This window comes from Callithrix jacchus, chromosome 3, assembly GCF_049354715.1.
Source record: "Callithrix jacchus isolate 240 chromosome 3, calJac240_pri, whole genome shotgun sequence".
Taxonomy (NCBI): domain Eukaryota; kingdom Metazoa; phylum Chordata; class Mammalia; order Primates; family Cebidae; genus Callithrix; species Callithrix jacchus.
The window spans coordinates 108,802,372-108,822,651 of NC_133504.1; the positions used below are offsets into that span (position 1 = coordinate 108,802,372).

At 37.1% G+C, this 20,280-nt stretch overlaps 1 protein-coding gene across 27 annotated transcripts in view; it reads left to right on the top strand.

The window, feature by feature from the left end:
- FAM13A (family with sequence similarity 13 member A) overlaps window positions 1-20,280 on the top strand; it is a 425,230-nt gene that overhangs the window by 285,125 nt on the left and 119,825 nt on the right. For all 27 annotated transcript variants that reach the window (XM_078366841.1, XM_078366843.1, XM_078366849.1 and 24 more), the window contains one exon: window positions 10,315-10,478. In XM_078366841.1, the coding sequence (XP_078222967.1) occupies window positions 10,315-10,478 (164 nt within the window). The remainder of the gene's footprint in view (window positions 1-10,314; window positions 10,479-20,280) is intronic.

Sequence of the window (20,280 nt, forward strand, 5' to 3'; positions counted from 1 at the left end):
AGCAGCAGCTCAACTGCTGCTGAACAGTGTAAGTCTTACAGCACAGAATCCTGAGTATTCTCCTCCTTCCCTGAGGCATTAATGCTCATTCTTGGGAGAAACCTGGGCTGCTTATTTTTTTCCCATAATATTTATGCTGGAAGAGTGAGGTAATATTTTTAAGAAGACATTAATCATGTTATCAAAAGCTGTTTTCATGTTTGATTAGTGCTTTGATAAACTTATTTAATTAGTACTCAGAAAAATGGAATGCAATTATTTTTTGAACATATTATTTTTGCACCACTTAAATATAAAGAAACCTGTAAAGAAAAACTAGTTATAGTTTTATAATGTATAATTTATAAGTACATTCGTCCAAAGGATTTGACAGCTGTTTGTTTGAGGCAAAGGGCAGGGGGGATGCAACAAAGGAATTATTGAATGTGTTTTTATAAGGAAAATATTAATTCGAATATTCACTATTTGCCTCTTCTGTATTGAAGACTTACAGGCCAGAAATACAAAAATGAAGAAGACACACTTAGAAATGACTCAGTCTAATAAGGACAATATGTGTAAACAAGCTATTACAGCACCAGAATAAAGCAACTAATGGTACCTCCACCTTAAAGTCCCAGCCCCTGCTAAAAACACTATACCCACTCTTTGCCTGTCTTAGAAGCTGAACGCAGCTGGTGAAACCCACACAACTAAGCTGAGGTCCCAGTCTAAGGACGTGACTCTCAACCTCAAAAGGGCCTTCATGCTGGCAGTCCCTGCTCCTTCTCCTCAAGTCCTTCAGGTTTCCTCTTTTGTAAACAACTCCTTCATACCTTCTCCTTGGCCCTTATGCCTCCAATGTCACTTCCTTCATCCTTTCACACTCAGAGGATGATCTCATTTGCTGTTTCACTGAGAACATCGAGAGACAGCATCTACCTGCTCCCACCCTCATATCCCTCTACTGCATGCCTCTGGGCCACAGTGTTCGTCCTTCTTCCTTTTCATCTCCTGGACCGACTGCACTTGGTCCTAAGATTGGCCCTCTCATGTGCATGATCCCATCCCCTCTCACACACTCAGGAACTCTCTAGCCTAATTTTTCCTCCTTCCTCCTTCTCTCCTAGGTCATCAGTTTGATGTCTGTCTACTGAATCATTCCTATTTGCATAGAAGTATGCTGTAATTTGTCCATCTTATTTGAAAAGAAAAATAATTCTCCTTTGACTCTAGCCCTCTTTAGCAATCACCTCTTTCCTATTCTTCACAGCAGAACTGCTCAAAAGAATTATATAAGCTCTCCTTCTAAAATGGAGAAAGAACACAAAAAACAAAAAAAGCATTATTTAAATTCTCTGTTTTCACTTCCTCTTCTTTTGCCTGGAACCCACTCTAATCAATCCCTACTACAAAATGAAACAGCACATTGCTAAATTCAGTGGTCAGTTCTCAGATGTCATTATTCGCCTTGTCAGCGGCATTTGACACACTTGATCTCTCCTTCCTCTTTGTTGTAACAGCTTTATTGAGATATAATTTAATACTGTAACACTGACTCTTTTAAGGTGACAACTCACTGGTTTCTCCTATATTTACCATATTGTGTAAACATTAATCATATCTAATTCTGGAACATTTCATTACTCCCAAAAGAAACCCCAAACCCATTTGCAGTTACTTCCCATCCTCCATCCCCTGGCAGCCACTAATCTATTTTTTGTCTCCCTAGAATTGCGTGTTCTAGGCATTTCCTGAGAGTGGAATTATACAATATGTGTCCTTTTGTTTCTGCCTTCTTTCACTTGGCATAATGTTTTCAGGATTCTTTGCTCTGTCATGGATCAGAGCTTCACTCCTTTATGACTGATAATGTTCCATGCTACAGATACACCATATTTTGCTTATCTGTACATCAGTTGATGAACATTTGAGTTGTTTCTACTTTTTGGCTACCATGAATAATTAAGCTGTGAACATTAATATACAAAATGAAATGTTTTACAGCAAAATTTTATGTAACTAACAGAATGAAAATGTGTTATTCTTCTACCTTAATTGCTACACTGCTCAGTTTAAACGATTACTTTTAGCCCCAGTTTTTTCCTGGCAATAGACCTAAAGTCAGATAATTGAACAAATAACTTTGTAAAATAGCAGATGTAACTGTGTCAAAAGTAATAAGGAACCTCACCCTACTACCATGTATAGATTTACCTGAGCAGCTTCTAAAAGGTGAGACTTCCTTGAATCCAAGTCTCAGGACAGATGGCTCTACCAGGGGGCCATATAGTTAAAGCCAATGTTGTTTCTTGACTCATTGTCTTGCATTAATAATTCTTATGCTCTGTAAATTTAGATACTTGTGGTCTCCGTACCATAACTGTTTTTAAGTGACAGATTTTGAAATTGAATGTAAATGAAAGTTCTAAAATAAGAGCAATGTTTACGCAATAGAATTAATGTGTTTTATAATATCAGCGGATAACATTTCAATGTTTTTAGGAAGAAAGTAGATTATATCATTTAGTTTCTTATTCATTATACAAATGTTTAATGGTCACCTACTGCTTGGTAAGTGCTATTCTATGAGGCAGGGCTATAGTGGTTAACAAAACTCAAGAAACATTTCTGCTGGAATGGCGCTTTCCAGTTTGCCGAAGAGAGAGGAGGTGAGGGGGCAGAGTTGAGGAAATCAAAGAACTAAGGAGTGTTACTTGCTTGGGCCACACTGTGAACGTGCAATTGATTTGATCTTTTATATTTCAAGATAAGCTTTTTTCTGAGACAGAATCTCACTCTGTTGCCTAGGCTGGAGTGGACTGGTGTGATCTTCACTGCAGCCTCCACCTCCTGGGTTCAAGCAATTCTCCTGCCTCAGCCTCCTGAGTTGCTGGTATTGCAGGCATGCACCACCACACATGACTAATTTTTGCATTTTTAGTACAGAAGGGGTTTCACCATGTTGGCCAGGCTGGTCTCAAACTCCTGGCCTCAAGTGATCCGCCTGCCTCGACCTCCCAAAGTGCTGGGATTACAGGTATGAGCCACCACGCAGCCTCAAGATAAACTTTTTTATATATAAAGTATAAAATTTATTTTTTTCTCATATATGAGTGATTTTTCTAACAAAGTTAAATTGAGTTATGCTGAAATACAGACTTGCTCTAAAACTTGGATCAAGATGATATTTTAATTAGTTATAACTCTGTTTAATATTGTCTCATTTTTACTATTATAAAACAAGATAAGCATGTGTAAGAAACTGCTCCCTTCCTAAAAATATATATTCCCTAAAGTATGTTAATAATTTTCTCAGAAAAAAAACCCTGGAGCATTAATTAACTAGCGCTATGGCTGGCACAGAAGAGATTCATTAAATTATCTATGAGGAGAGTAGCAGCAGTTTAGTAAACAAATCTCTTTGGAAATCTAAATGAAACATTTTTTAAGCAAAAACAAAGGCGTTTTTCTGTCTTGGAGTTTTTTGTGGGCTTTAAATTAAAACTGTGTACCTTTGGTTTTTTTTTTTTTTGCAAATTCAGAACTAAGCATCTCTTTTCTGGTACTTTGTTAATTTCACATTTCTTCTTATGAAGATTATGAGTTTAACGAACGTGAAAGAGAGGTAAGACGCTTTGCCGTCTTCCATGCAAGTGACAGGTGGAGGAGAGAAAAGGCCAAAGATAATGAGGAGGATGGGTGAACTCTCTTTAGAAAGTCTGAATATTAGAAATTATTGCTACTCCTTTTATCCTTCTGTCTCAATCTTTTGTAATCATTTGAGCCTTGAGTATAATTTTCTGCCGTTTCCTAATCACTTCTCAAAGTACCTGATGAAGAAAATAAGAGTCCATGAAAAGAACACAGAGTTTGGGTCTTTTTTTTTTCTTTTTTGGAGCAAGAGATGTTGAGACAGGGTCTCACTCTCATGCAGACGGGAGTGCAGTGGCATGGTCACAGTTAACTGCAGCCTCAACCTCCTGGGCTCAAGCCATCCTCCCACCTTAGCCTCTTAAGTAGCTGGGACTAAAGGTGGACACCACAAGGCCTGGCTTTTTTTTTTTTTTTTTTTCTAATTATTTTGTAGAGACAGGGTCTCACTGTGCTGCTGAGGCTGGTCTTGACCATCTGATCTCAAGCAGTCCCCCTATCTTAGCCTCCCAAAGTACTGGGATTACAGGTGTGAGCCACCATGCCTGGTCCACATTTAAGAGTTTTTGTACTTTCAAAATGCAAGTGCAACTGAACAGTGCTTAGGGTGACTCCTAAGATAAAATATCAGTTTATTATGCTTAAGCTTTTAACAATTCCTTACTAACAATTCTGTCTCATAATAGCTTACTAAATTATTATTTTAAATTTTCCTCCAGTTGACTCATAAGCATGTTACTTTTCTTGGAAGAAATTTAGAAGTTGAGAAACCTTCTACCCCTCCACAAAGGAAAAGAAGCTGTCCAGTAAATGAATTCCCTCCTGCTTTGTATCCACTTAGCATGGCAGATAATTTGTACTCTATACTCTCCCATGAAGCAGAGAGCCTATACTTACAGCTTACTATGGTATCATCACAGTTATATGAGGGCAATGTATAAAAATTAAGATTGAGGCATGATATTTTAATGTCTTTTTTATCTTTTTTATTTTCAGTCACATAAATTTATCAGGGTCAATTTATGCCTAGTATCACATAATTTTTTTTTTTTTTTTTTTTTGGTGATGAGTTCCTTATTCAATTTTTAAAGATTAGACCATCTTAAAATATTTTTAGTGTTGACTGTGACAATTTGTTTTTTGACTTTCAAAACAAATTATTGTGTATTTTAAGTATGATGATCCTCGTTTTATTGGAGGTATATATCTACCTCTTTTGCATTTTTTTTGTTTGCTAACCTAGCTCATCTTATATTATATGTCATAAAAAGTTCTTTACTGTCTAATTTAAAACTTTGTAAGTATTTGAATGGCTGAGTAATCCTTTACATGTGGATATGCCATAATTTACCTGTGATAGTAATTTGGTTATTTAGAATGCTTACATTTTCATTCTATTATAAGTAAAAAATATGACAAACATACCTTCCATCTAGTTTTGTCCTCAAATTCCATTTTTTTTCCTAAGGCTATAATTGTGGAATGCCTCAGCAGGTGCCAGAGAAATAAACTTAAAGAAAAGAAAATTTTAACTTCTAATACCCAAAAGAGATTTTTTAAAATGGTTGCATTGTGGTAGGTAATATGACTTTTGTTTAAAATGCCATTTATTCTTCCAATTCCAACATTTAACATGTAACCAAGTATACAGACTAGTGGTTAAGACAGGTACTGAGGCCTATCTGGATTCTGATGTTAACTCTGCCACCTACTCATTGGAACAAATTAAATTTTTTGTGCCTCAGTTTCCTCATTTTTCAAATGATAATAATAACAGCTCCTGACTCCTTGGGTGATTGTGAGAATTAAATGGGCTGGTTTATGTAAACCTCTTGGAACCAGATAAGTGCTCAGTAATTATTAACTGTAACAGCAGCAGCACCAGCATGTAAGAGAATGTTTTCTAATTTTACTGTCTCAAAGAATATTACTTTGTTTTTATTCTCATGGCATCTTAAACACTAAAGTTCCTTTAAAAATGCCACAATTAGAGCTATTGCAAACCTGCAAATACATGCATGGAATGTGCTTTTTTTGAGATTCCTGGAATTGTTTGTGTTTTAGTTGTACACATAAATCACAAAACATACACCTAGATCTTTATCTCAAATAGCCAATGGCATAATTCTTATGAGCAAAGTATTTATCACAGGTGGTCTGGGGTATTTTATAGTTTTTACCTTCAAGTGCAAAAGTACCTAAATGATCAAATAAATAAAATGACTAAAAGAAAGAAACAAAGTGTGGTGTGAGCTAGTGGATATCAATTATAACTACAGTGGAAAGAGAAAACTGGCCTCCCCAATCTGTATCCCCAGTCCATGGCCATTTTCTTACTTCAGCCACGCGTTATGAGAGATGCTGCAGGTGGGTCTCTCCAGCACATTCACTCCATTTATTACAGTAAAGCTATTGGCATGATTTGGAGTCCCTGCCCATCAGGGCTTGCCTGAGCCTCATGGAGCCACTAGCAACTCTTGCCAAGACAAGGTGGGTCTAAATGGCCTCCTCAGCTCACTTGTGCAAAACTTACAGCTGGTGTTGGTTTATTATGTCTTAAAGTACCAGTGGCATAAAGAGAAGACAGAAAAAAAAGAAAAGTGTGTTGAGAGATGTTGCTTTAATACAGATTTCTTCCTACTGTTCCCTCTAAAACAGGGCTTCTCAACTTTAGGACTACTGACATGTTGAACCAGATAGCTCTTTGTGTATGTGTGGCAGGCCGTCCTGTGCATGGAAGGGTTAGTCACATGCCTGGTCTGGGCCCACTAGATTCCACTAGCATAAACCCTCATCCCCATCATGACAACCAAAAATGTGTCCAGACAAAATCAGCTGTGCATGAGAAGAACCACTGCTTTAAACACCACATTGTAATGACTGTAATAGCATGCCCACCTGTATCCTTGGCCTTGGCTAACTGGTACCATATTCCTCTTCAGATAATTCAGTGATGGAAAGGAACTGTGAGTACTACCTCCAAGTTAGTGTACTCCAATGCTAAAATATATGGAATGTGAAATGTATATCCAAAGTATTAAAATAAAACTATCCTCTCTACCTACATTTAAAGGCCAAGAGTACTATAAATTTGTTTTTGCTCAAATCATGTGTTTCTGAGACACCCACTTCCACCTAAGGGGAAGAAAATGGTCTTTTCTTTTTCCTCAAAGTCAATACATTCGAACTAAAGTTAATTACTGTCAGTAATCAAAATTATATCGCATTATTTTCATTTTTCTTATAGTCATTTCTGTAGTGGAAATGTAGTCTCCAAGGTACATCTTCAAGAAGATAGCATTAGTCATCTTTGAAAACTTTCATTGCCTTCAAAATGTGCGTGTATCTTTTATAGTTCTAGAAGTCTGAGTTACAGAGCTACTTTTTTCCTAAAAGTTCCATTCTCTCATCAACTGCATGTGGTATTTTCGCATTCTATACACAGGCTCAGATATTTGTATTATTTTAATATATAAATAATGAGTTTATATTTTAAAGTTCTCGGTTAATGACAGTCATGTTTATGGTTTTTTTTTTTTTAGAACTTAGATCATCACAAAAATACACTTAGACAAAATATAGCTGATGTCGTTTCTGGTGTCTGAGTTCTAGGTGATTTTCGTTATAAAGGCTATTTGAATGCAACCTGACAGAATGGAATAAGCTGCGTATTACCTTTTTTACAGTAGAATATTTCACCTTTACATAAATGGCTAAATGGAATTTAGAGCCTCAAAATTATCACTGAACCTAAAACATCTCTGTTTTAGGGTTCACTAGAGGGACAGAACTAATAGGACAGATGTGTATATGAAGAGGAGTTTGTTAGGAGAAATGACTCAGATGATCACAAGGTGATTCCACAATAGGCTGTCTGCAAGCTGAGGAGCAAGGAAGCCAGTCCAAGTCCCAAAACCTCAAAAGTAGGGACGCTAACAGTGCAGCCTTCAGTCTGTGGCCAAAGTCCCAAGAGCCCCCTGGCAAACCACTGGTGTAATTCTAAAACTCCAAAAGCTAAGAACTTGGAGTCTGATGTTTGAGGTCAGGAAGCATCCAGCACGGGAGAAAGATGGAGGCCAGAAAACTCAGCCATCTAGTCCTTCCACGTTCCTTTGCCTGCTTTTATCCTAGCCGCCCTAGCAGCTTGGATGGTGCCCACCCAGACTGAGGGTGGGTCTGCTTCTCCCAGTCCACTAACTCAAATGTTAATCTCTTTTGGCAACACCGTAACAGACATACCCAGGAACAATACTTTGCGTCCTTCAATAAAGTTGACCCAATATTAACCGTAATAGTCTCCTTATTTTAACACTATGAAATGTTTCCAAACAACTATCCTTGTGCTTGCTTTAATATGGGCAAGGAACTAAGTCTAAATGTGAGATTTTTGGCTAATTAGTTTGAAATCTTACTGTATTTTCAGTGTTTTTATTGATTTTTCATGTCTACTCTTATGAAAAATAATCACATGCAAAAATAGCTCCTTAATGAAATATATAATAGCATATATTTATACCTACATGTTCTTGCTATTAATATATTTTTACAAAGCATTCTTTGTATTCTTGAAAATTGCTAAGAGAGTAGAGTTTATGTTTTCTCACCACAAAAAAGTATGTGAGGTAATGCATGTGTTAATTATTTGTTTAGCTGTTCCATAGTGCATGCATATTTCAGAACAACATGTTGTATAGGATGATTATATATAATTTTTGTCAATAAAAAGATAAAGTCGGCAAATATGAACTACAGAACTGTTTCTGTAAGTTTATAATTAAAAAAAATTGTCCTTGCTTTTCTGATTTTATCCTTGCTTAAAAATGTCATGAAAAATTAATTGGCAGTCATCAGATTTGGGCAAATTTTACATGACAATAATAATAAAAACTAGGTTTTATTGAGCGTTCACTTTGCTCTATCCTAAGTTTACCTTTTTGACAAATTATGCTCATATATTTTGTTTGCATGTGGTTTTTTTTTGATGCTATTTTAATTGATGAGTCATAATTGTATATATTTATTTATACATAATTTTTATGTAATCTTCATAGAGTCATGGATTTCTTCAATATTTATATTCATAATCATGCATTACTTTTAAAAATTATCTGTTTTACTAACCCCCAGGATAGTTAATGTCTTAAGAATACCTTGTGGTTGACAAGTGGATTGTTTCATGATGAATATTTCTTAATGGACTCAAAACTTTGCTAGACTTTATGGTAAAAAACTAAAAAGAAGAAGGAAAGAGAAAGGAATAAATAATAATAGGAGGATACTGTAATCTCTATCTGCTGAGAACCCACTGAGACCATATGATCTAGAAACATGTGAAAACTCAGATTAAGGTATCAGGCAATGTGTAATCAAGGGTAGACTATGTGATAGGGTGTTATGGAAATTCAGAGTTGGGAATGGTGATTAGGACCTGAAGTTAAGGCCAGGTGCTCTAGGGGTCAAGCCTGTAGTCTCAGCACTTTGGGAGGAAGAAGTGGGCAGATGACTTGAGGTCAGGAGTTAGAGACTAGCCAGGCCAACATGGTGAAACCCCATCTCTACTAAAAATACAAAAAAAAAATACACCAGGGGCTTGGCAGTGCATGCCTGTAATCCCACCCACTCGGGAGGTTGAAGAAGGAAAATCACTTGAACCCAAGAGGTGGAGGTTGCAGTGAGCCAAGATCATGCCACTGCACTACTCCAGCCTGGGTGAGAGAGAGACCTGAAGTCCACTGGAGTTATCTCAGCCTCAAAGGAAGTTAGGATTGGTTTGGGTTTAGGCAGTTGAGTGGGCCAATGATGAGCACATGACATTCCAGATGTAAGGACAAGCATGGGAAAAATCCTAGAGACAAGAAAAAGCTTCGAGTGTACCAAATACAATTGATCCGAGGTTTCACATTTTTCCTACAATTCTGGCATGTTTTTTACGTTTTAAAGGAAAACAATATTGATTGTATTCATATTTATTCTGATCTAAAATAAGAGAACATGAGGGTATTTTGAGGCCTACAGGGAACAGAACTTTAGATATGGTCTGAGAAGTCAGTACCCCAGGATTCATTGGGGACATGTGTTGCCCATGCATTCAGAGATTAAAGAGAACTAAAAGCATGTACTTTTCCTATTCATTACCTTAAACAAAAATTTATCAGCTCTTACTTTGCCCTACAAATAAGCAGATTCATGTTTTGCTTATTGGTAGCAAATATTTCTGAATACCTTTCAGACATTGGCACCCTGTATTCTAGTGGTTCATTGGCATACTTTATTCTAGTGGTTCTTAGCTCTTTTTCTTCCTGCCTCTTTCCAACTATTTTTTATTTCCTTCAACCAAAGTTGCCAGTCTGACATACTCCCACCATTTCTCACTACATAGAATGATTCTTCTAAGGAGGAGTGGGCCGGGGGAAGATTTCACTCAGAATAGAAATCGTCTGAGTAGGGCATGGGGTATAGAAGATTTGAATGGTCTCCTTGGAAATATTTGTATCTCTCCTTCCCTGTGTCCTTTGCTATATAATTTTTATATGTATTTTAAATTTCATTTTTAGCTTGATATTTTTCTGGGGTGTTATAAATTGCATTATTGCAAAATTGGAATAAATTGTCTTTTTTCAAAAACTTAATTTGAAAGACTAACATTTATCTTACTCTCCCCCATCCTCTTTTTTCTTGTAGATCCCAAAGTCCAGGAGTGAGGGATCTTTTCAGGTCCACAGAGTACTGCAACCAGAGCTATCTGATGGTATTCCTCAGCTCAGCCTGTGGCTAAGTCGTAGAAAATCCTGCTTGGAAGACATGAATTCAACAGAGGATGCTCATAGTGCCAAGCTGGCATCCAGGTTGGCATGTTTTCTTTACACAGTCCATGTTACGTTATCTGCTCCAATATTTAGGCCCACATATATAGGTGTTTCTGCATTGATCTACCGCTGCAGTTAACAGGACTTAGATCAGTAAAAATATTTAAAATTCACTCTATGTTTTAAGTATCTTCTGACTAATAGTTCCTATCACAGAAGCATTCTAGTTGTTTTGTTTTCTGGATTGAAACAAGTGATTTAATCAACAGAAGTTATGTCAGGCTCATAGTTAATGTTGAATTGTTATTGTTGGATGCTTTTTCATACTGTGTTCAAGGGAAGATATTATCTGCAATTTAGAGATCAAAGCTATCACTAGAACCAGCTCTCACAGACCAATTTTGAATGTTGCTTTTTAACCATTATGTTGCACGTTATAACTGAAAGCAGACTACTCTGGTACACTTGAAGAAAAAGGCCTGCACAATTTTCTTTTCTTTCTTTCTTTCTTTTTTTTTTTTGAAAGAGAGTCTTGCTCTGTTGCCCAGGCTGGAGTGCAGTGGCACAATCTCAGTTCACTGCAGCCTCCACCTCCTGGGTTCAAGCAATTCTCTTGCCTCACCTTCCCAAGTAGCTGAGACTACAGGCATGTGCCACCACACCTGGCTAATTTTTTTTGTATTTTTAGTAGAGACAGGGTTTTACCATGTTGGTTGGGCTGGTGTGGAACTCCTGACCTCAAATGATCCACCTACTTCGGCCTTCCAAAGTGCTGGGATTACAGTCGTGAGCCACCGCACCTGGCCACAATTTTCTTAAAATAGGTAAATTTGGGCTTGAATCTTATTTACTACTAGAATTTCTATAATTCTAGAAATTATTCAATTTTTCATTTTAATAATATCATAGATCTTATAACCTATTTTTAAAATAAAAATCCTCCAGGAAAGTGAAAGAAGACATTAAACAGAGAAATAATTTAGTAAGGAGCTTGCCACTTTGTATTGCCTTATGGAAGACATGGCATTTGAGCTGGATCTGATGAAGATAATTTAAATGATGAAGATAATTTAGTAGGAAGAGAAAGAAGACAAGAGTATTGTAGATATGCTTATTTAGGAGGTATAACAGGTGTTTTGGAAATTGCAAACTGGAGATAAGGTTGGAAAGGTGGAGTGAGGCCATGTCATTGAGGACCTTGAATGCCTGTTTCAAGTAGTTTTTCATTCTTTCATTTGTTAAACAAATGTTTGGGTGGTTAACCTCTGGTTCCAGGTACTGCTTTAAAACTGGAGATGCAGAGGAATGAACAAAACCAATCAGGTCCCTGTGTTAAGGAATTGTACATTCTAATGAGGAAAGCAATAGAGAGACATGATAGGAAAAAAGACTGTGAAGAAGATCATTTCAGCTCTAATAAATGAAAAGTATTAAGAAATTGTAACAATTTAATATAATAGACTGATGCAAAGGTTGTTTTAGTTTGAGTAGTCAGGGAAAGCTTGTTCTGAGACATAAGGAGGAGGAAAAAGTCTGTAAAAATCAAGGAAAGAGCATTGCAGGCAGAGATTATAGCAAATGCAAGAGAACAGAAATAGGAGAACCTGTGTTTTATCCAAGAGGTAATAAGAAGCTATTGAAAGTGTGAGCTGGGTAGGGAGGTGATAGGTACCATGGGGACTTAGTATATTAGGAAAAGCAACCTTCCATCAGTGAGCAGGATGGATTGGAAGAGATAGAATTTGGAGACAATTGCAATGTTGGTTCCTTCAACAGATGTTAATCTTTATTAAGATCTAGTTATGTGGCAGTTACTGGAAAGACATAAATCTCCTACTTGGGGAGATAGAAGATGAATGAATAAAAGTCAATAATTAGCCTTAAAGACATATTTACTACATGCCTATTATGTACTAGACACTGAAATCATAAATAAGATTCAGGTGCTTCTCTTGAGAAACATAAAATACAATTCAAAATACATAGAAACATAAAATACAATTCAAATACAGTATAAAACACATACCGTTTATCAGGCAGGGAGATCGAGATAAGGGTCCCCTGGAAGAAAACAAAAAGTGTGAGAACATTCAGGGGAGTGAGGACAATTTGGAGGAGAACTGCAAGTGTCAGTGGATTCAGGACATCTGCAGTGTGGAATGTAGACTGCAGGGGAAGGTCAAGGTAAATTAAGAAACTAAGCTAAATAGGTCAGATCATGAAAAACTATATCCCATATTTGGATTTTTTTCTTGAAAATGATAGGACGTAATTCTAAGAATATAAGTAGAAAAATGATATAAATAGATTTGTGTCTTATCAAAGACCCGATGACAACCGTGGAAAGGAAAGAAACAAGGAAAGATGAATGGAAATAGTAAGGGGTGCCGGGAGACCAGCAAGTAGGCTGTTGGAGCAATTCAGTTCAGGTAAGAGCCTTCACGAAGTCATTGTCAGTTACTGAGAACGAGCAGGTGTGGACAAGTCTTCATTCCTTGAAGATGTGAGAGAGAATAGACTACTGCTTGGTCTGGAAAGAGTTGGAGTTTTTCAATGTTTATTGTGTTACATCTGGGATATTTAAATATTTTAATGAATCAAATGTAGGTAGCGGGGCAGAGCCAGTGGAGAGGAGAAGCTGATGTTGCAAGCTAGGAGGTAATAGAACAAGGACCCCCAAGAGGGAATCCAGAGACTAGGTGGTCACATCTTGTGTAAGGCAGTTTGGGTGTTGTACGACCCCAAGGACGCTTTTCACAATATAACCTCTGTGAACAAACTGTGCCTGGCAGTGCATCTTCTGCACAGCAGAGAGGGAAGGTCATAAGCAGTGGAAGAATTAGCCTTGGCCAATGAGGAACAGCTAAGAAAAGAATAAGGGGCACAGATACAAAATGCTAGTCCTCTTTAAACTAGTTTTCTTCTCTAGTTTAAAAACCTGAGTCAAGTGGCTAGGTGACAAGAGCTAGTATCAATGTTATTTTACCAAATTACCTTGTAAAGAATTATGTTCAAGAATGCCTTAAGTAAAATAGAGAAAAAAATTTAAATATTTGTTGTTTATGTCATTTTTATTCATCCAATCAGAAAATGAAAATAAGTTTTTCGCTTCTAAAGTTAACAAGAAAAGAGCCTCCTTTTTGAGAAGGAATCAGTACTTCTGAGATCAAAATCAAGAAGTGAGATTATGGAGAGAAGGCATGGCTAACCATTGCTGTAGAAACTATTTGTTCTTTCAGTGGGCATATATTATCCCCAGTTAAAACAAATCCATAGCTGGATTTATAAATTTCTTATATATTTTCTAGTTTGTTTGTTTGTTTTTGGAGACAGGCTTTCACTCTATTGCCCAAGCTAGAGTATGCTGGTACAATCTCAGCTCACTTCAGCCTCGACTTCCTGAGCTCAAACAATCCACCCGCCTTGGCTTCCCAAAGTGCCAGGATTACAGGCATGAGCCACCATGTCCGGCCCAACTTTCTAGTTTCTAAAAGTAGAACCAGACAGCCTTAAAGGGCTAGATACAGCAACATCTTTCCTGTTTAACCTGGCACCTCCATCACACAGAAACTATTTCAAGATACAGTAGATCTTTCTGCCTCTAACCATAGATCTACTGTATCTGTGAAGAGATGCTTACTTTTTAATTTGACTTTACTCCTTATCACTCAAATTATCAAAAGATAACTGGAGATAATTAAAATAAATTTAATTAAAAGTAAATTTCAAATTCTTTCTGTATCTTTGAGGTAACCAAATTATTTTAATGTGTAACATAACTTAATCATATTTTTATTTCAAAAATGAAATTATGAAGCTATTTTCATTTACAGTTACTTGCCAGAACAACTTATTGGCTAGTTCTTATATTTTAAATTAAAAAATAAATATGTGTGTGTACAAAATACACAGAGCCCACAAACTCTTTCTCCAAATCTTCTACTTAACAATTTATTATTTGTCCCAGTCTTAAATAGTAATATCACTTGGTAAAGTTACTAAAAGTCACTGAATTGTAGAAATCAGTAGGTTTTATGATATGTAAAAATACCTCAATGATAATGTTTAAACGAATACAAGTATTAAAAAAAGTTGAAGTGAGGAGGGATGTGCTTTATTTATTTATTTATTTTTTTTTTTTTTTGAGACGGAGTTTCGCTCTTGTTACCCAGGCTGGAGTGCAATGGCGCAATCTCGGCTCACCGCAATCTCTGCCTCCTGGGCTCAGGCAATTCTCCTGCCTCAGCCTCCTGAGTAGCTGGGATTACAGGCATGCGCCACCATGCCCAGCTAATTTTTTGTATTTTTAGTAGAGATGGGGTTTCACCCTGTTGACCAGGTTGGTCTCGATCTCTTGACCTCGTGATCCACCCGCCTCGGCCTCCCAAAGTGCTGGGATTACAGGCGTGAGCCACCACACCCGGCCGCTTTATTTTTTTTTAAATTTATTTATCATACTTTAAGTTCTGGGGTACATGTGCAGATTGTGCAGGTTTGTTACATAGGTATACACATGCCATGGTGGTTTGCTGCATCCATCGCCCATCATCTACATTAGGTATTTCTCCTAATGCTATCCCTCCCCAATCCCCACAACCCCTGCTATCCCTCCCCTAGTCTCCCACCCCCCAGGCCCCAGTGTATGATGTTCCCCTCCCTGTGTCCATGTCTTCTCATTGTTCAACACCCATTTATGAGTGAGAATATGTGGTGTTTGGTTTTCTGTTCTTGTGTCAGTTTGCTGAGAATGATGGTTTCCAGTTTCATCCATGTCCCTGCAAAGGACACAAACTCATCCTTTTTTATGGCTGCATAATATTTCGTGGTGTATATGTGTCACATTTTCTTTATTCAGTCTATCATTGATGGGAATTTGGGTTGGTTCCAAGTCTTTGCTATTGTGAACAGTGCCGCAATAAACATACATGTGCATGTGTCTTTATAATAGAATGATTTATAATCCTTTGGGTATATACCCAGTAACGGGATTGTAGGGTCAAATGGTATTTCTATTTCTAGATCTTTGAGGAATTGCCACACTGCATTCCACAATGGTTGAACTAATTTACACTCTACCAACAGTATAAAAGTGTTCCTATTTCTCCACATCCTCTCCAGCATCTGTTATCTCCTGATTTTTTAATGATCACCATTCTAATTGGTGTTAGGTGGTATCTCAATGTGGTTTTGGTTTGCATTTCTCTTAATGACCAGTGATGATGAGCTTTTTTATATATGTTTATTGGCTGCATAAATATCTTCTTTTGAAAAGTGCCTGTTTATATCCTTTGCCCACTTATTGATGGGTTGTTTTTTCTTGTAAATCTGTTTAAGTTCCTTGTAGATTCTGGGCATTAGCCCTTTGTCATATAGGTAGATTGCAAAATTTTTTTCCCATTCTGTTGGTTTCAGGTTCACTTTATTGATAATTTCTTTCGCTGTGCAGAAGCTCTTATGTTTAATTAGACCCCATTGGTCTACTTTGGCTTTTGTTGCCATTGCTTTTGGTGTTTTAGTCATGAAGGCCTTGCCTATACCTGTGTCCTGAATGGTTTTGCCTAGGTTTTCTTCTTTAACAAGAATGGCACTTTATTACAAAATGCTGGAATACAGCCATTGTTATTAAGTTAATGCTATCTGCAGAGAGAGTTAATGTTTGTTACATTTTATGAGATTTTGTCCTTCATGCTTTTCTTTGACTACATCAGAGCATGGTGGCGGAATAAAGATCAGGTTCTTAGAAAAATAATTCCTAAGAAGGGAGAGGAAGAGGGGGATAAGCTCTTTGTTTTCTCGTCCTGGCAGGATTCCAAATTGTAGCTTACTGTACCGTAATCAAAAGTTATTGAAGTAATCAGTATTTCAGGCAGACGTTAAAACAAAAAAAAAAAATAAAAAAGCTGAAACATCTCAGACGTTTCATTTAAAAAATCATGGTTCCATTGTTTGTAACCAGAAAGGTTAACCAGCTTGCTACGAGGATTAAGGCAACCTCTGTGACTCCAGGAAAATTGTCATTAGGTTTGAGTGTCAACAGAAGTTCATGGCCTTTCAAGGTACCATAGATAAGTTAACAATTAATGAAAGTTTTGTACTCTGGGGTCTCATAAAGAGATTAATATTAAATGCTTTTATTTTCTATAAAGAAATAGCTACCACTATGCCAAATATTTATCTAAAATAATATGAAGAATATAGACTTAAAGAAAATGTCTTTGCTTTCCTTACAGATGTGTTCTTAATTTGATAGGTAAGTGGGGGAATCATGATAAATTACTTTTCAATGTATATTAAAAATAAATCTTACCATGGGAGAGTATGTTTCAGATGAGAGTTGTTCTGTTCTAAAAGTACTTTCTTATCTATTTATTCCTTTTCCTAATACTTTTTCGTTATCTAGGAAATATATTCTTCTTCAAAAATTTAATACATCACTTACAGCTAAAGTTCCCTTTGAATCTCTGGCTTCACGATTCTAATTCACTCCCTTCTCCCCCAGGGGTAACTGCTATTACAGATTTGGTTATGTGTTCTTCCGGGCTTATTTCTATGTATTTACCCGGGAATGCATCTCACACATTTCTTTCAAATTTTTAAAAAAACATTTTTCATTATAGTAAATGTATTGTGGTACTTCATAGATTCTTGAAAATTCTCCTATTTCCTGTATTGCTTTCTCTTACTATGATGTTCCTTCCTTCTTCACCCTTCTGTCCGAAATGCAGTGTCCTCAAAGTCTCCTTCCTAGGCTGTCTGCTCTCTGTCTGTCTGTTGTTTCTTCCATGGCTAATATAGTGCCACAGAAGGAAAAAGTCAGAAATCAGTATCTCGGGCCTGAGCTCAGTCCTAAGTCTCCAGTGCTGCCAGACCATCTACACTTCAGGATGTACGTTAAACTCACTATGCCCAAACAGAACTCATTCTCATTTTTCTCTCTCAACTTTGCTCTGTATTTCATTCTCCCAACCACCAGACTCAAAGCCTTTTCTGTCATCAGTCACCAATCCTTGTCAGTATTTTTTTTTCAGTGTCTCCAACATCGCTTGTCTCATTTTTTTCTCCATGATCTCAACCGTAATGTAGGTCTCCATCTCCTTGTGGTTAGAAAATGATTACATTTTATCCATTCCACTAACATTACTGGATTCATGTTCATCACACAAATTATTCCATTGTCTCTGTCTTCAACTCTTAACTCTATGTGATGGCTTCTGGTTCTGTATTTCCCATTCAGAATTCTCTGCTGAGTCTCACTCATGTCACTCTAACTAGCAGACATGTCTTCCCAGTCCCTCAGATAACCTAAACCCTTCCCCTCCTCTTTACCCTATCATCCAGGCATAGCCAGCCAATTCCAGAATGCTCTTTGACAACCTCACTGCTCAGTCTCTTTATTTGGACCCACAGCTTCCTCACCCCTTACCATCTCCACAGACACCAGAGTTTAAACAGACTCTGCTCCTGCTCAGATCTTTGCAGTAGCTTACTTGTGCCTAGCCTACAAGGGACCCCTTGCTCTGCCCTCTACCTGTCTCTCCAGGTGTCTTTTCTCCACCTCTGTGCTTGTCTTTCTTTCATACCTACAGCCAGCAGAGAACCCACACTTTCCAGGACTATCTTGGTTTCAGATAATCTCTTCAAGATCTGATCATGTATCATATTTTGTCTTTATATTTGCTTTACAAATTATAATAACCCTATACATAACATTTTTGGGCTACATCACATTTTTGTCAGTCAGCCCTGTAACAGTAATCTCAGTTCTGCAAAATGACCTTGCAAGAAGAACCCATGATTCTGAAAGGTTATTCATTTCACAAATATTTATTGAGTTAGTTGAATTATACAGGATCATATAGTTATTATAGTTTCAGGCTGAGATTAAATATAGGTCTTCTGATTATTTCATGATTATTTCCTACCTGATTTCTACCTTGAGTTCCTTTCCCACATAAAAAGTATGTTTTTATATATTCATTCCAGCCTGATGATGAGTTAGTTTCTGAAGGAGAGAGACTGTGTCTTAGGTTTCCGTTGTGTTCATGCCAGTACCGAGGGGGCATGTACTCAGTTGCTTTTACCCTAGTTGTTATTGTGATATTGTTATATGTGCCCAATTTTAATTTGAATTCTACTGTCAGATGAGAGCACTGACCTTTCTTCATCTAGCTGAACTAGACCTAGGTTAGAGATTGAAGTCTGACTCTAAAATAGTTGAATTTTTTAACGTGTCAGTTTTCTCTCTTGTGACACTTGGGAAGTACTGACCCAAGGGAACCCTGCATTGCACACCCTTAGAGATACTACAGAAGTCGGGACAGCCATGCACTCTCATTATCCCCGCAGTCTCTGTCCATCCTGTTGCATGTCTGTCAGTAAATGTGCTGCACATCTATCTGGGGGAATCCATTGTTTTACAAGGCTCATAATATTTTTATGCAGCTCTCTGTGCTTGTTGCAGAAAGTGTGTGCCTTGTGACACTTGTCAAAGAACACTGTATAATTTAGTAATGTCTTACAACAGTGTATTTCATGAGAACCAAAGTTTCGGCAGTATTAATAATAAATCAACGTTTGACAACCTTAACTGTAACCATTGCCCTTCAAGGTATCTAATCTGCAATGAAATATGACTGACTTCATTTCTGAAGTCCAGCCAGCCAGAAAAGCAGTCATAACTATCCTGTGTTTGTACTTCATAAAGGGCACTCCAATTACTTCCTGAACATGTGTTTGTTCCCTTACAGTGTTTCACTCTCTGCTACTTGGAGCCAAGTTTCAGAGCTTTTTAATTGACTACTGAAGCTGAAATGAAGCAAGGATTCTTAGATACAAGATTTATAATCATATCATGTACAATATAATTTGAAAAATCACCAAATATCATAGCCGACTGCAGGGGCAGCTGCAGTGGCACCCATATGAATGAGGGAGCTTCTCAGGCTGCTTTGTGAAAAGCACAGCATGAGCTTCAGCACGCAATTCCCCTGCAGAGCTGCCATTTCCTGAGATGTTTCCACTCTCTTTCATTAGAAATATGTATTGAAAGGCAGACTCGGAAAGGGTCCTAACCTCTCAAACTGAATTATAAGAAATATCTACCTGTATCTTTGCATGCAGCAGACCATTTTGTAATTTATTCTTGACTGCCACTAGCTCCCATGAAAAATATCCCAAGGTCTTAGATAAGCTATTTCATATCTATTAAAAATATTTTCTAGGCTTTAACTTCAGTCTCTTTTTCAAATGAAAGTCTCTGATATTTCCCTCAGTAGTTTGATTATTAAAGAACAAATTGTTCTCTACTCATTTACCAAAATCTGCCCTTCAGTACAATTGCTATGACTACTTGAATTTTGACATTTTACTGGAATCCAAACTCCAATTAAAATTTTTTCTTCTAATTTTGTTTATAGTATGAATAGTTGATGAAATGGTAGATAAGTAATGGTAAAGAAATTTATTGTCATATCTTCAGATTGTTCTAGTAGCATATAGATCATCAGAGTATATCTGGACTCTTGTAGTCTCAGCTGGATTTATTTCAGTAATTAAAGTTAACAAATTATTATTGGACACAGCCCATTTACTGCATGTATGTACTGGACCCAGAAGGGCCAGACAGAACTAAGGCATGGTGTGGATTGTTGGGTGTCTACCAGAACATTAACTGAGACAAACAAATACATGATTAGCAATAATATATAATAGCAAGAGGTTTAAAAGCAGCACAATAGAAGTGATGTAAAACCAAAGAGGACTTGTTCAATAAGGCTCAAGGTCTTCAAAGGTCTTTACAAATCTGGCTAAGCCTGCCCTCCTGGTTTACACTTCTATGGGT